Raw genomic sequence first — 16,368 nt, forward strand, 5'->3', positions numbered from 1 at the left:
TGATGCATTTTTTATAGATTATTTTAGTGGCGCTCTTGACACATTTCAACTTCACTTGAGTGACCTGCGACACTGTTCACCAACACTCAAGTGCGTCACGGTAGAGTTCCAGACAACTCAAGTGGTTCGCTGCGCTCTTTAGGTCATCCAAGTGACTTGCGGCACATTTCCAGATGACCATCGGCCCGCGGCACACTTTCAGACCACCTGATTTACTCGCGGCACATTTCAACTTAACGCAACCTTTTGAAAAGTGTGGGGTGGGCTACTTAATTAAGTGATCTAGAACAGCACTGTAAATTATTTGTGGGATCTGTAAATGTGCCGCGGGTCACTTAATTTATCTGTAAGTGTACCGGAGTCACTTGAAACAGGCCACATTTAGGCCATGGGTTGAACACATGTATGCTTTAAAATAAGGGGCCGTTCAAGTATTAAGTAAGCATATTTTTATCCATTTTTGACCCCCTTCCCCCAGACAGAAAAAGTCAGAAAAACTCTGACCCTTCCCCGTCAGCGCTCTGCCCCCCCCCCTCCTAAAGCATATTGATGGGATCTGAGACTGCCCCCCCCCCCACACCATCAAAAATGTATTTTTTTTAATACAAAGAATATTTTTTAAAAGAATTTAAATTTCTCGAAAGAACATACTTTGTATGTTATTATAATCAATTTCTGTTAATTGCAATGCTATTTGAAGGCTAAGAACTCAAAATTTATTTTTAACAAATCCATTGTGACCCTACCTCTAAGGGCCGTATTCACCGACATGGTTTAAACTAGTCACAATTTTTTAATAAGAGATCGACACGGATTGGTTAAATTCAGGTTTTTAACCAATCTACGTTGATTTCTTATCCAAAAATTGTGATTACAGTTTAAACCATGTCCGTGAATACGGCCCCTAAGCCACATAGGTAACCCTTGACTCGCGGTAAACACTTGGCCTGTGCGGACCGAATGTGGCCCTGGGGGCCCATCTTAATTTCGTAAAAATTAAACCAAGCGGCACATTTTCAGATCGATTAAGTGACCCGTGGCACAATTCCAGACCATTTAAGCGATCGGTGCACATTTAGAGATCCCTTGAGTGACATGTGGCACAGTTTCAGAGCACTGGTGCGGCCACCAGTGCGGTTCCACATCGCTCAAGTTATACGCGGCACATTCCCAGATTACTTGAGTGATCCGCGACATAATCAAGGATCACTTGTATGACGCGCAGCACAGGGCCAGAGCACTTAAGTGGCCCGCGACACATTTTCAGATCACTAAAGTGGCTCTACAGGGGACTCAATAGGGAGAATGTTAGTTCAGGTGCTCACAAACTAGCGAAAAGTTTTACTCGTTTTTGGCGCACCGAGTAAGATTTCATTAAGAATATTTCATATTTTTATAAAGGGTAGTTGATGTCGTAAGCATCAACCAAACCCCTCCTCCCCCTTGACATCAGAAGTCAGCAAATCGGAACCCCCTCCCCCATCGATGCTGACGTAATACTTGAATGACCCCTAACATAAAGACATCCAAAAAGTTATTTTCTGAAGGTTAAAAAAATTACCGAGTTCAGCTAGCGGCTAATCGGCTCGTCCCCCGCCCCCTCCCTCCATTCTGTAAAACCAGACGTGGCTCGGGCTCTGTCCTGTAAAGCCGGGGTTTCCTAGGAGCAGGTTTTCTGTGCCGTGCGCCACGTGAATTACCCAGCGCGACACGCCGTCTACTCACCAATAAGAAAAGCACTACGGAGAGCAATACGGCTCACGACAATGGTTTACGTCGGGCGTGGTTGACGGACTGCTTCTGGAGGAGTTAAATGCGTCGTGTGCCGCGCGTATCACCGATCTCCTTCATTTCTGTTATGTTCTTTCCCTTTTCTTCAAGCCTGAGCATGCAGCCGTTAGAGTAGCTGACGCCAGGGTCATATACTATATAGCCCCCCTGAGCTGATGCGTCTCGCTAGGAAAACACAAATGCGTAGCGTGATTATGTAACATTTCTATCGACGCGAAATGATCCAGTTCGGTTCACACGGCGCAAAAAGCCTACTTCTAGGAAAACCCGGCTTTATGGATGAACGCTCCTTGAAGAGAGAGAAACCTAGTCTCTCATGTGTGGACAGACAACACCTTCTAGAGCAAGAAGGTGCTCCTCCTTTAGAAGGTGTTGGGACAGAGCCTGCGGTCCCCCCCCCCCCTCCTTTTTTTTTGCTTTCTTATTTACGGCAACCGATCTGCGGAACAAAACACGTCAAAAAGGGAGGGAAAGCAGTGACATTTTGCAGGGGTTTTTCTCGGAATTTTCGTAGTGGGATATTGGCTAAAAACAAAAGAAGGGAGGGATAAAATAGGAATAGTAAGAGAGAATAGGGGTAAAAAAGGGACGATTGCGGCGAAAGTAGGAAAATAGGAGGATATTTCTAAAAAATAGGAAAAGTAGGAAAAATAGGAGCGCTGCGAAGTCTGAACCAAGGATCTTGGATTTCAAGGAGAAGCAACAAGGATTTATTTCGGTGAACACCTGACACCAAGGATGCAAGAGATCTACACCCTGTTCCTGGCAGCAAAGACTAACGACTGACGCTTCCTGTGGACGAGAAGTGCAGAGTGTTCCAGCTATGCTCCAAATACGATATAAAGGAGGTCTACGAAAGACAAGGTTTTTGGAAGATAAGTATAATCCCAAATTTTTTCTGATCTCATTAGAATTTTTTTTCAGTTAAATTGAAAACGTAATAAATAATGAATTCTACAAACTCTTCGCGGTTAATTAAGTGTAGAAATTTTAGCACTGAAGAAATTTATCCATTATACAACAACAAACGCTGCGAAATATCATTGTTTCATGCAAATATACGAAGCCTTAAAAACAACTTCGGCTCATTATCTGAAATTTTGACGTGCTGAAAAACACCTTTTAAAATTTTCGCGTCAAGTGGAATCAGGGTCACTAATAAAGTAGAATGTAATTACTTGGGTATTAAATATATTTGAACTATTAATTTCACCTAGAAAAGACAGCTCACTTGGTGGCTCTGGAATGTACGTGCATGATAAGTTGAATTACAAATGCAAATCAGAAATAGTTATCGATGAATGTGAATCAATATGGGGAGATTGAAGTAAATTATAATAATTCAAAGGACAGCTTAATAATTGGATCGATTTATCGACCTCCTAGCTCTAATGTGAACAGATTTTTAGAGTCACTTAATTCTGTCTTAAACTCGCTGTCCACAAAGTCTACCGAAATATTAGTTTGTGGTGATATCAACGTAAATTTATTAGCTAATAACAGAGTTTGTTCAAATTACAATAATATTTTATTGTCTTACGGACTAGAACATGTTATAACCAATGCCACTAGAGAATCATCAGCTTTGGATCATATTTTCATTAAAACAAAGAAACAAATATCAACAGTGGGCATTATAACTCCGATATAACAGATCCGATAACATTATCCGATCTTTATTTATCTTGATAATTTTAAAAATAGTATTGACAGCCGTAAAGAAATCCACACTCGCTATGATCATAGCAAACTAAATTTATTATCTGATCCACCTTGTGTCTCCGATATATTGTCATGCAATGATCCTAACATTGCTTATCAAATCTTTTCTAAACATTTTGAGGATATATTGAAAGAAGCAGAAATAAAAAAAGTTAGAATTAAAAAGTACACACCCCCAAACAACCCTGGGTCTCTAGCTCAATTCTCAAGTCTATTAAAAACTGACAGGCTTTATAGTAGATAAAAATCCAATCCTTTCAACATTCAATTAAGAGAAAAATATAAAACCTATAGAAATATACTGACATCTACTCTTTACGAAATGCCAAAAGAAAGTATTTTGAAGATCAAGTTTTAAAGTCTAATGGAAATAATTCAGAAACATGGAAAGTAATTAATCAAGTTTTAAAGTAAAAATAGGCACGCGTTTGTGGCAGAAAAAGTTCAAAAAGACATTTTTTCAGAAAAGCTTGAAAATGGGCAAGAATAGGCATTTATGGCATTTTGCTGGAACTTACGAGCTCTAATAATAACATAATGATATATTATTAATCAATTATAAACTTTGGGATTCGTGTCGTGAAAAAATCGTGTAATTGACGAATAAAAAACGTCGTATAAACGGAATAAGCCGTATAAATGGGGAAACAGTGTAAATAAGTGATTTCGGGAATTTTCCAGAATCCTCGGGAAATTCGATTTCCCGTTCGCGATGGCTTCCTAATAACGAGAATTTGGAAATCCTAATGTCAGCCTCATGCACCTCCAGTTCTATGGTCTTCCCCAAGGAACACAATCTCCCTAGACAAATGTCGGCTCCTGTTCATGAACTAGCCTCTCAATTACTTAGCCCCTCATTACTTACATGAATTAGCCCCTCATTACTTACATGAATTAGCCCCTCATTACTTACATGAATTAGCCCCTCATTACTTACATGAATTAGCCCCTCATTACTTACCCTAGTTCAGTAATGTAATTAGCCCAGTTTTCTTCAAGCAGAATTAAAAAAAAAAACCTTCAAGCGGACGCACGTACGCGTGGTTGCAATGCTACATATAGTTTCGTATCGACCATGCTGACATGAGTGTGGCCCTAGCTCAAGTTACAAGACGAATTGAACTAGTACCGAAATTGGCGACCAACCTAAAAACAACTGACTGAAAAAAAAATTACAATAGAGAAATTCCTGTTATGAATATGTACATTGAACTAAACGACAGTTCAACATATTGATTTGCTTCTACAAAGTTTAATCTACTAAAATTTCAATTTCTTAATATGTTTCGTGAATGAATGAAATAATTTTTTATGGCGTCAGTTAATATTAGTATAGTTACCAATACTGCGTAAAGATGGTTTAAATTTGAACTTGATTAAAATAGAAACTTGATATCAGATATCACTGGAGAGTTTTAGGTTTCTTTTCTTACAATTTTATCCTTGGCAATGACGTAGCCTGATTTTTGTCAGTGGGGGAGCGAAATTGGAAAATTCGTCTTTTTTTCTGTTCCTGATTCAGGTGCAAATTTAGTTCTAGTACATGAATTTCAATAAAAAATAAATTTATTTTCCATTTTCAGCTGATCTGTAGAAATTAAATTAATTACTTTTGGATTGATTTGATTAATTTTAGTTTATTGAAAAATTTTAGAGTAGGCCTATATGTACTCCATATTTATATACAAATACAAACTCAAAAGCCCCAACCGGTAAATTGCCCAACAAAGTGGATGGAAAAAGAATAAGATTAAATTTTAAAAACAGTAATAAAGAAAAGTACAAATACATAATTAATCTAAGATCTGGACTTTTTTTTATAATTATTTTTCCGTTTGAAAACACTCGCCGGAGAGGAAACTTTCCAAAAGCAAAAAAGACGGAGTCACATCACATAGGCTCTCAGTTGTTTCCCTGAGCAGGGCCAGCTTGATGCATAGGCCCATAACTCGGGCACGGTCTGGGGCCTCAAGTGAGGGGGCGACCTCGTAGCAATATCATGTGCCACGTGATTTTTGCTTTAATGCACAGAGGCGAGGATCTAGAACAGTAGTTCCCAACCCTTTTTCCTTTCTGCACCCCCAGAGCAATGTGACTTACCTTCCCGCACCTCCTCGGATAATACATTTTTTATCTGTTAGAAAAATCGGGGTTTTTTCTTTAATTGATTACATTAATTATCCAATAATTTCTATGAATTCTTTTACTTATTGTTTAATGTTTTTTCGGCTGTTGCTAATATTTAATTTTGGCTTTATTTTTTTTTTCGAAAATTAATTTAAAAACGAAACTGAAAAAACTTTATTTTTTAACACCTTTTTTTTGATATTTCGATGAAAAGATTTATTGAATAGTTCTTCACTATATTAATTCCAGCCGCAACAACTATGAATTTATGTTTCCCTCACACTTGAACTGAATTTTTTAATGTTCTTCCCGAGTCGTGTGTGTGTTCACGACAGTATTAAATCGATCGAAACACAACATGCTAATAACCCGAGGTACCAATGTAAACAAACCACGAAACAGTTTGGGTAAATAATGGTATTTTTCTCGAAAAAGACATTTAACACGCTGATTTCACTTGACATATTTTTGCAAGCGAAAGCCAAGAGATGAGGAGTCGAAATATTGGTATGATTCACATCTTTTTAGGAATTGAAAAATTCAATTTTTATCATCATTTTAATTTTTCTGAATAACCAGTCAACGTGTAATTTTTTTTTCTTTTCGCACCCCCAAAAACGCTCACTCGCACACCCGGTTGGGAACCATTGATCTAGAAGGAGGTGATCGCTCCTTTCCCCCCTCCCCGACAGAACAAAAAATAAAGGTTCTTTCTCGTAAAACGCGGAACACATGTTCATTGTATCACCTTTACTCCCCTTATAGTACCTCCTCGACGCACCTGAGACTCAAAACGACAGTTGCGTTCTACGTCAAAGAATATAATATTGTGGATCCGTTTGCATTGACAAGACGATGCAGAGATGAAAATTTAAAAGGAAAATTCCTCAGGCCTCTGCGAGGGTTTGAACCACCATCCTCTCGCAATTCGAGCAAGTGCGCCATACTGCTACGCTATATTACATTATATTTTCCTTTCTTAGGAATGTGTATTCAAGTTATTCATGTACCTGAGTCGTTGTGTATCTAAATTAATACCTTTTCGTTGGAAGAGCGTTTTTTGCTTCAAATCTCTCTTCTGTTAACTCCTGGTCGAAATGTCACTGGAGAAGACGCAAATGAAAAATAGAAGAACCCCACCCCCAACTTTGATTTCGGCCGTCAAACTACTAAATTATTTCTCTTTGCTTCGAATAAAGTTAAGAAATAGGGTGTGGAAATATGGAGACCTTGACGAGTACAGACCGAGGGAATTATAGCATTGGAATCTCGTTAACTATTTTTCGTGACTGAATGCAGCTGAACAACGAATGGAAACCAATATATAAAACTCAAGCACCGTTATAATTGGAACGCAGCGGAGACGCGTGATACCCTCTCTTTGTAATGCATATTCTCGTCAATTCCAGAAACAACGGGTGAAACTTACTCACCTTGTGTTTTCCTCGTCTTCTTTTGAACATCCCCAGTACCACTGCCTTCATTTTTCACTCGCTAATGGCTCAGAAAGTTGCTCTTTATTCAAGTTTTTACGGAATATTCTTCCGTCGTAATTTCAACAGCAGCTCGAGGAAGTCTCCACAGCATCAGTGTATGTGCGCTTGAGCAAGGAAAAACCGAATAATCTCTTTCTTTCTACCTCGTTCCTGCCTGTTTTGCTAGTTGTGTATGAGGTCACCATCAAGCTTGAATCTGGTTGTCGAAAAACGCCAGTCAGTTAAAGGTCGAACAGCCATTTATTTAGAAAGAACTAAACTCACGTCGAACGCAACGAGTTATGTAAAAACGCATAAGAAGAAAAAAAATCCGAACATCGATGGAGGGGAGGGGAGGTTGGTAAAGGGATCAAAAGGGGAAATTAAACGGATCTCGTCGCCGCTACTCTTCCAATGGATGGTGCTTCTTGTAAACGCATTCGGATCGAGACGAAAATTGTGCGGAGGAGGAATCCTACAGAACTCGAGCGTATGGACGCCCAAACGTTCGTCCCACACACAACTATAGTTCGTCAAGAAACATATATCGGGGACATTTTCTTTCCTTCCTCTTCTTGCGTCTAATTTTTTTCTTTGTAATTGGAAGGAATGAAACCAAACCCTCCCTCTCCAGGAACGTCTTTTGTTTCATGTCAATTAGTCGTTGTCGTGAATCTGGTGAAAGGGACTGTCCCACGGATTCGATCTGAATTATCGGTGGACAATCTTTTTGGCTCGAGCGGCATATTTTGCAATGGATTACTTTTGCGAGTGGTATAAGAAAAAGCCGTAGCCACCAGGTCCTTCTTCTGCCCCCCCCCCCCCCCGAAATAAGAGAAAAATTTTCATATGGAATCACATTGTGAAGTCAACTTTACTGTTTACTGTCAGTTTGTCCCTTCCTCCTCCCGAAAGAAATTCCTGGCTGCGGAACTGGTATAAGAACTTAATTACTTCTTTAGGGTCATTCAAGTATTACGTCAGCATCGATGGAGCTAGCGGGGTCGAATGATTTGCTGACATTTGATGCCAAGGGGGAGGGTTGAATAATTCTTATGTCATCAACCACCCTTTATAAAAAATATTAAATATTCTTAATGGCATCTCACTCGATCTGCCGAAAACGAGAAACACCTTTTTTTAGTTTGTGGACACCTGAACTAACATTCTCCCTACTGATAAGTCCTTTAAAGAGTTTTTTTAGTAATCCATAAATGTTCCGAAGATCGCTTCGAGTGATCTGTGGAAATGTGTTAGGGCCGCTTCAATGCTCTGGAAATGTGGCGCACGTCACTCAAGTTATCCGTAATTATGCCATGGTCGCTGAACGACCCTCTCTTACCCCCCCCCCCATCCTCTCTAGATCAAAAATGTATTTTTGATGCAAAAAAAAATATAAAAAATAAATATATTAAAATATCGGAAAAAGTACTTTATATATGGTTCAATGAGATGGAACTTTTAGTACACCGCTCTTTGATCATTTTTGTCGCACCACTGTCATTTTCTGCACACGAGGGCTAATTAGACCGGGACCTACAATTTATTGCCGATTCCAAACGGCAGGCTTGTTTTTTTTATACTCATCGAGAGGTTGGCGCGCTAACCCCTCGATGGGGGAACTCCCTGCGGTAGCAGTTTTTTTCTGCTGCGGTCAAGTCGCCGTTTTTTGTTGTACCCGTGTCAGGAAAGTTTTCTGACAAGGACGAACCGGGTGTCGAACTCGCGACACCTCTAAACATCCTTTGGTACTTCAGGCGAGTATCTTATCGACCGGGCTACCGCGCCCCCTAGTACACCGCCAATCGACTGCTATTACAAGGAAACACCAGTATCGATTGGTGAGGGACAATGCAAGGTTATGGTGTCGCGGGGAATTTTTCTCTAATAGGGTTGTTAATAAATGGAATAGCTTACCCCCGGAGGTAGTAAATTCTAACACAATTCACACATTTAAAAAGAAATACGATAAACATGTTGGGGTAAATCGAGAAGTTATCCATACTTAGAATAAGACAATCATAAGTATTCTTATGGGCATTGTATAATATTTTATCATGTATATATATTGTTTACAATTTTTGTTAATTGCATTTTTTAATTGGGTTGCTATATTTTTGAAATATATGACAATCATATTTTTATGGGCATCTTTTTCTCAGCCACCTCGTTGGGAATTTTGCCTGTTGTGGCGTTGTATTTGTATTTGTATGTTATCATGAACAATTTCAGTTAACTTCAATGCTATTTGATGGCTAAAAACTTGAAATTTCTCTAAGAAATTCATTGCGACCGACCCCATAAGCCTATTGTACCCCCTCCCCATCCTCCAAGGGTCAATCCTGCGTACGCCTCTGATTGGATTGCCCTTCGAGAATATATATAGGGAGTCCGACTACCACTTTCTGACACTGTTGTTTTGACACTGTACGCATGGGAATTATTTTTCACATTATTATAGACTGAACGCATTTTTAACTTGTATTTTGCGTTTACTAATTAACTGGTTTAAGTTATTAATTAAAGGAGTGGTGTAGATTTACGTTAAGTTGGTGCAAAGTACCGATTATCGAGCTCTCGTCGTCTTCATCGTGGTTTCTGTAAATTCCAGAGATGTTGATCAGTCAATGGCAAGATGGTTGCTTAAAAACCATTTGAGTAATTTGAAGTATCCATGTGATTGATGGAATCATTGCGGATGTGTCTGGTCTTGGCTAGCGAATGATTACCAACTTTTTTCCGAGTGCAAGGTGGGCGTGATCAAGTATTTCAAGGGAATAGCAAATAAATACACCAAAACGTTTGCTTTTTTTAAAAAAAATTCTACGCAAAAACTAGTTGCGATCACAGCTTTCCCATCATATTGTTTTCATGAGTAGTAGTGTATTTGCTTGTCCCGTAAATCATCGCAGGTTTTTTCTCGTCCACATCATACAGGAGCACAGACGGTACACGGGATGAGGCGACATACCATTCAGGAAAATTTGTATCATTTGCATCGGCAAAAGGAAGCGAAAGTAGACAATTTTCTCCGTTCCCCCTCCCATAAGTGAGACAGGACGTTGGGGGGGGGGCGGTCTGAGGGGTCTACTAGAGAAGGAGGTCTGTAGAAGATTTATCAATAGGCGGAAGGGGTGTTAGTTCAGGTTGCCCACAAACTAGGGAAAGGTTTTTGGCATTCCCAATAAAGATGTTATGAATATTTCATATTTACATACAGAGTGGTTGATGACATATGCATCATACAAACCTTCCCCCAATTTGTCATAAAAAATCAGCAAATTCGAAAATCCTCCCCACCTATCGATGTTGACGTAATACTTGAATGGCCCCTAATCGGAAGTTAGAAGACGGTAACCGTATAAAATTTAGATTTTTAATTCAGTGACACACTGTATTTTCACTTTCAAAACTGGTACAGAAGGATTTCTGAACACACATTTTGAACATTTTTTAAACTGTAACCATCCCTGTCGGTTTCACAAAAATGAGAACTGATTTAAATTTTCAACAATTTTCCAGAGAGGGCCTCAGAAAAATCACTTGGCCCGAGGTCCATGATGCTCTTAAGACGGCTCTGGCTGTTGGTAATTTTCCTCTCTGTGGTTCCCTAAAAAACTCCTTCACCACAGATGTGAATCTGCGAGTTCCTTTCGATTAAGAATCTGTGAAAACAGAATCACTCAATAATTTCCTTATTTCAGGACAAGATTCCTTCTTTCAATTTTGCTTCACTCAGTTTCAGAAATATTTCTTTCAATCGCGAGGAACCTGAGCCAGATTTGTCACAGCCTTCACAAAGTTTTTCACTTTAATGTGAAGTGGTGGCAACAAAACATTAGATGGATCAACAAGAGGGATTATGATGAACGTTGTTTTCTTTTTTAATGAAGATCTCTCTTATTTGAGCCAATCTTACCTTTTATAATGATCTGCTAAGTGTAGTATCGTAGGGCTACTTTAGCTCTATTCTATCCTACATTCTCAGAACGGAACAGAATTTGGTGAAGCCACTTTGAAAGAGGGGATATTACTTTCAGATCGTCCAGCGTTTCCCACTTATATATTGGTCATATTTTTTTGCAGAGACAATTCTCCATAAGTCTTGACCATACCTATGTAGTGTATTACTGGAATTGTGTGGCATGCAAATGTTAATTTTGAAAGATATATAAAATATCTAATATCAAATATTTATAACAAAAAACTGGACGTGATGACCATGAACAGTTTAATGTTTTCCGGTGCGTTCCCGCCGGCCCTTGAAAAGGCGAGGGAGAGGTGTGATTTTCGTGCCCGGCCGTACCCATAAGGTCTCCGAGGCGAACAGCCTCTAGTCGACGGGACAATGTAGGTAAGGGAAGTCGGCAAGACGTATCCTTAACTTCGGGAGTGTTTTTTATAATGAGGTATAGGATTTTTATGGCCTAAAAACTGCTTGAATATGCTCTATAAATATGCATTTATACCCTAAAAAAACTAAAAGTATGCCCTATAAAACAAGAAAAAAATTGCAAGGAAAAATTTTTCCTCTTCCATTTCCGGTGAAATTAATTTCAGTGAAACGATGTATAAATGAGAAATATTGCTGCAATTAAAACTATTTTGAATCATCAGTTGCTGCTTGAACACAAATTCTTCAATTTATCAACTGTTGAAAATGCCTCTCTTAGAGTCAGTTTCTCCTCAATTATATTGGAATCTTTACCAAACTGAAAGTTTATTGTCTAAACGCATATCCCCCGGATGGGGAAAAAGAAAACTTAAAAATGCAAATTTATCTATGAACTTGATGCTAAAATGTGGAAACTTATTCGAGGCAAACTTACTCAATGTAATTTGGGGCCGTTCAAGTATTACGTCAGTGGATTTTTAGCCATTTTTGACCCCCCCCCCCCCCCATGTAAGCAAAATTTCGTCAGTTCTGCCCACCTCCTAACGCATATTGGGTTCAGAGACATACGCGGGCGGGACGTAGACATGAGCCTTGCTATGCACCCCCTATCACCCAGATGATCAACAAAAATTGTTTTTCGATGCAAAGAATATTAAAAAAAATTAAAATTTCGCAAGAAAATACCTTTATATGTTATTATAATCAATTTCCGTTGATTTCAATGCTATTTGAAGGCTAAAAAGCTCAAAACTTCGTTTTAAGAAATTCATCGCGACCCGCTCCCTAAGCCATATGTGCTAAACCAGTGACCCGCAGGCTAAACGTGGCCCTCGGGGTTATCTGATGTGGCCCGTCACCTCAAGCCTTATTTTATAAAAATTGTAAAAGTGGTACATTTACAGATCGCTCAAGTGACTCGCGGCACAAATCCAGAACACTTAAGCGGTCCGTGGCGCATTTAGAGACCCCTCATGTGACACATGGCACAGTTTTAGGGCACTTAAGCGACCGCAGTGCAGTTCTACATCACTCAAGTTACCCGTGGCACATTCCCAGATTGTGGATCACTTGAGTGACGTGCGACACAGTTAAAAAGCATTTAAGCGGCCCGCAAAACATTTCTAGAACCCTTGAAGGATCTGCGGAACATTTAGAGATCACTAAAAATGCTCTTTGGAGGACTTATCAATAGGTCGAATGTTTGTTCAGGTGCCCACAAGTTAAAGAAAGGTTTTTCTCGTTTTCGGCACACCGAGTATAAGATGCGATTAATAATATGCGATTGATTAATATTTCATATTTTTATAAAGGGTGGTTGATAACGGAAGCATCATTCACCCCCTCCGTCATCAAAACCGATCCCCCCCCCCCATCGATACTTAAGTAATACTTGAATGACCCTCTTTTCGCTTAATACGAATTGAATATTTTTCACGTTGGACGTAATCAATCGTTTAGCACGAACTATTTTGTTGAATTTTTTCGACTTCATCGATTGTATTTAGTCTTGTTTTTTTGTCGTAATATATTCAGGCAAAACAACCTGCTAAATTTTTGCTTCTGAATTCGAAGACAGATGGCAGCACTTCTTCATATAACATGAATGATGAATCAACAAAAATTAAACATCGATTTACTGCCATGTTACTCTTGAGGCGAGAAGAGGGCAGTGGAAGGGGAACTTGAGGGATCACCTGTATAACTTGAGAACGAGATTAGCTTATTGAAAATGCAGAAATATTCTAAATAATGGCTTGAAGAAATTAAAATATGCTTTACCACGTAAAAATAGTGAAATATGCAAAAAAATCAAAAATATGAAAGTCATATATAGAAGTCCTATATTTATAATACAACCTCTGACAATAAAGTTCAGTGAATGAAGTCAGAACGGCCGATCTGGCAACACTGGCGAAGCAAATCGCTGCACATGCGTAGCGGCAGGTGTTGACCATCTGTCGCCACCGTTGTTCAGTTGAGCGTCGTTTGTGTTCCGTGAAAGACTTTTTTTACAAAGTGCTTGTTTAGTGCGTTAGTTCTTAACTGAGAACAGGAAAATGAACGAACTGAAGATGAGTCCTGGTGTCTCAGGTACGACCCTGAAACGAAACGGTAAAGCATGGAATGGCGTTCTCCTGCATCACCTCGTCGGAAAAAGGTCAGAGCAGAAAAATCACGCATCAAAACGATGCTAATCACCTTTTTTGATAGTCAAAGCATTATCCACAAGGAATTTCTACCTGAGGGAACGACGATGAATGCTGCAAGGTACATTGAAATTTTGACCCGTTTCATGAAACGTCCACGCAGGGTACGACCTCAGTACGCACGACAAGGTTCATGGTTTCTTGTTCACGACAATGCTCGCCCTCACACAGCCAATATCAATATCATCAAACAGTTCCTGCAGGGGCGTAGCCAGAAATTTCGTTCGGGGGGGGGGGACCACTTTCATTTCGGGGGGGGACCAAAGGGGCAGAACAATGGATTTGGCCATCTTTTTCCCTTTTTTCGGTCATTTTCTCACATTTCGGGGGGGGGGGGGTGTGACCAGACCCCTTGAGTTCCTGGCAAAAAAGGGGGTGATGCAAATTGAACTTCCACCATACTCGCCAGATCTCAATCCTCCAGACTTCTCCCTATTCCCACGACTCAAACTCGCTTTGAAAGGAAAGAGATTTGACGATATTCCTGACATCCAACGAAACGTGACGAGGTTTGCTTTTGAACTCCATCCCAAAAGAAGACTTCTTGCAAAGTTTCCAGGACATGTATAGGAGATCTCAGCGGTGCATAGTAATGGGAGGTGACTATTTCGAAGGACAGTAAGGTAACTTTCGTTAACATTTCATCTACGTTAATGTTACAGGACTATTCACCGAACTTTATTGTCAGAGGTTGTATTTGATAACTCTCTTTACCCTACACCAACTCCGGTCATATATCGCCATACAGCAATTTCCAACCAGAGGAGTTGGGTGGGAAATGAAGGCTCCATCCATCGGTGGTCGCCCCGGGCTCGGTAGGTAAAGAACTTGCTTCTAACGTTCTATGCCCGGATTCGAACCCATGGAACTTGATGGTAACCTTCATAGTGGAAGACGAGCATCTTACCACGGCGCCACTCGGGCGCTAATATTTGTGATAACTTTTTTCCTTTTCAAACCGAGCACAACTCAGGTCTATCGCCATAAGCAATTTACTACCTAGTGAGTTGTGCCAGAATTGTGAGTGTGTGTACCTAGCAGTCTGAGTGCGTAGCTAGTGTTGTGTATGATTTTTTCAGTGCTGCCATCTATATCTCAGAAGTGAAGTGAGTGATGTGTAGTGACTGAATATTTGTACTGTTTGTAGGCCTGTTGCTCTCTGTGGCGAGACTTTTTAACGGGGAGATCGGCTCGCATTTGCGCCTTGAAGTTGGGAACCACAGAAAACCAACTTCAGCGAACCACCACTGTGGTGACGGTGGGGCTCGAACCCAAGTCCCCGCAATGCCAGTCCGTCACTATGACCACTCGACCACCACAGCGGCAATATTTGATAATTAAAATATCAAACACGTATAGTTAATTGATCTGCGGACTAATAAATTGGCTCGACGCAGAGTTGCGCAGGATTCCGGACGTTGCCCCGGGGCTCCCGAAATGAATAGGGCCCCCAGAAATATATACACTTATTTTGCATAATAATAAGCAGGGCTTGGATGTTGTGGATCTAAAAAATCCTAGAAAAAAAGACTAAAAAATGCCCTGAAAATTCAAAAAAAAAAAACTAACAAAAATTTGAAAAATGCCCTAAAAACTAGAAAGGAATTACCTAAAAATGACAACAAATGCGTCAGAATAGCAATATGAAATTCTTGAAAACCGGTTATGTCTAACGAAAATGTTTCAATAGAAACTTGGAGCTAACAAAATCAGATGTTTTTTCTTTCGTTTTCCCCCACCCCTCTCAACATTACATTTCATCAAAAATTACCAATAGAATTTTCCTAATTATGAATGAGATATGTAATCTGAAAGTGAAAATATACAAATAAGTATCGCGAAAATGCATATTTACTTAATGAATAAAATATGTTTATACAGATTTCTTACCTTTTCAGACGTTAGATTAATGCGAAATGCATCTGCACTATCTTGCAATAACAGATGTTTTTCAAAATTGAAAGATTTTCTGATTCCTGCAAGTAAAGCCTTAAACCGAGAGAATTTTCTCAACATCAACAGATATTATAGGGGCATATTTGAAAAAAAAAGTTAGTTCCTCTTCAATCTTGAAAAATTTTCGGACTTTCCCGTCAAGACAGCTGAAAGTTTTCTGGGGCTAGTCCACTGGTTTCTCCAATCACTTTGCTGAATTTTGCTACAACAGATTGGCCAACAGAACTGAAGAACTCTAAGAACTTTACTGACTATCTATGAAGCGGAGAGCATCAATAAGCTCCATGACTTATTTCTGTAAGGACTGGATAATGGAAACCAGAATACTGAGGTTTGATCTTGTTTATTTACTTACAATAACAACTCCCAGAAGGCATGAAATGCACTTATACTGGAATAATAATAATGAATCTATATATATAAAATTGATTTTCTGTGTGTGTGTTCTCTATACAAATCTACAATTTTAGATCGATCGTCGCCAAATTTTGCATATATACCAAATGGGACCCGACTTGAACGATAGGCTACTTTAAAATTTCGTCAGCCCAGGGCAAATGCCCCAAATGGGCAAAAAACTGTCCAGCAACAATGGTTTTTGGGCCTCAACAATCACTTTCCGAACGTTTACTTTGGTTACCGTGGTTCCCTAGCGATGAGTTTCAGACGTGTTTACGTCTTTACAATGGTTTGT

At 39.5% G+C, this 16,368-nt stretch overlaps 1 protein-coding gene across 4 annotated transcripts in view; it reads right to left on the bottom strand.

Annotated features, from left to right (window-relative positions):
- Positions 1 to 16,368, bottom strand: part of Sarm (sterile alpha and armadillo motif) — a 288,909-nt gene that overhangs the window by 224,538 nt on the left and 48,003 nt on the right. For 2 of the 4 annotated variants that reach the window (XM_089244295.1, XM_089244292.1), the window contains exon 1: positions 7,074 to 7,496. The exons of the other annotated variants lie outside the window; for them this stretch is intronic. In XM_089244295.1, coding sequence (XP_089100421.1) covers positions 7,074 to 7,124 — 51 coding nt within the window. In that variant the 5' untranslated portion in view covers positions 7,125 to 7,496. Of the gene's footprint in view, positions 1 to 7,073; positions 7,497 to 16,368 lie in introns of those variants that run through there. 4 annotated transcript variants of the gene reach the window in all.

This window comes from Pholcus phalangioides, unplaced genomic scaffold (assembly GCF_987345545.1).
Source record: "Pholcus phalangioides strain wild (caught in Gottingen) unplaced genomic scaffold, Ppha-v1.0 ptg000015l_1, whole genome shotgun sequence".
Taxonomy (NCBI): Eukaryota; Metazoa; Arthropoda; class Arachnida; order Araneae; family Pholcidae; genus Pholcus; species Pholcus phalangioides.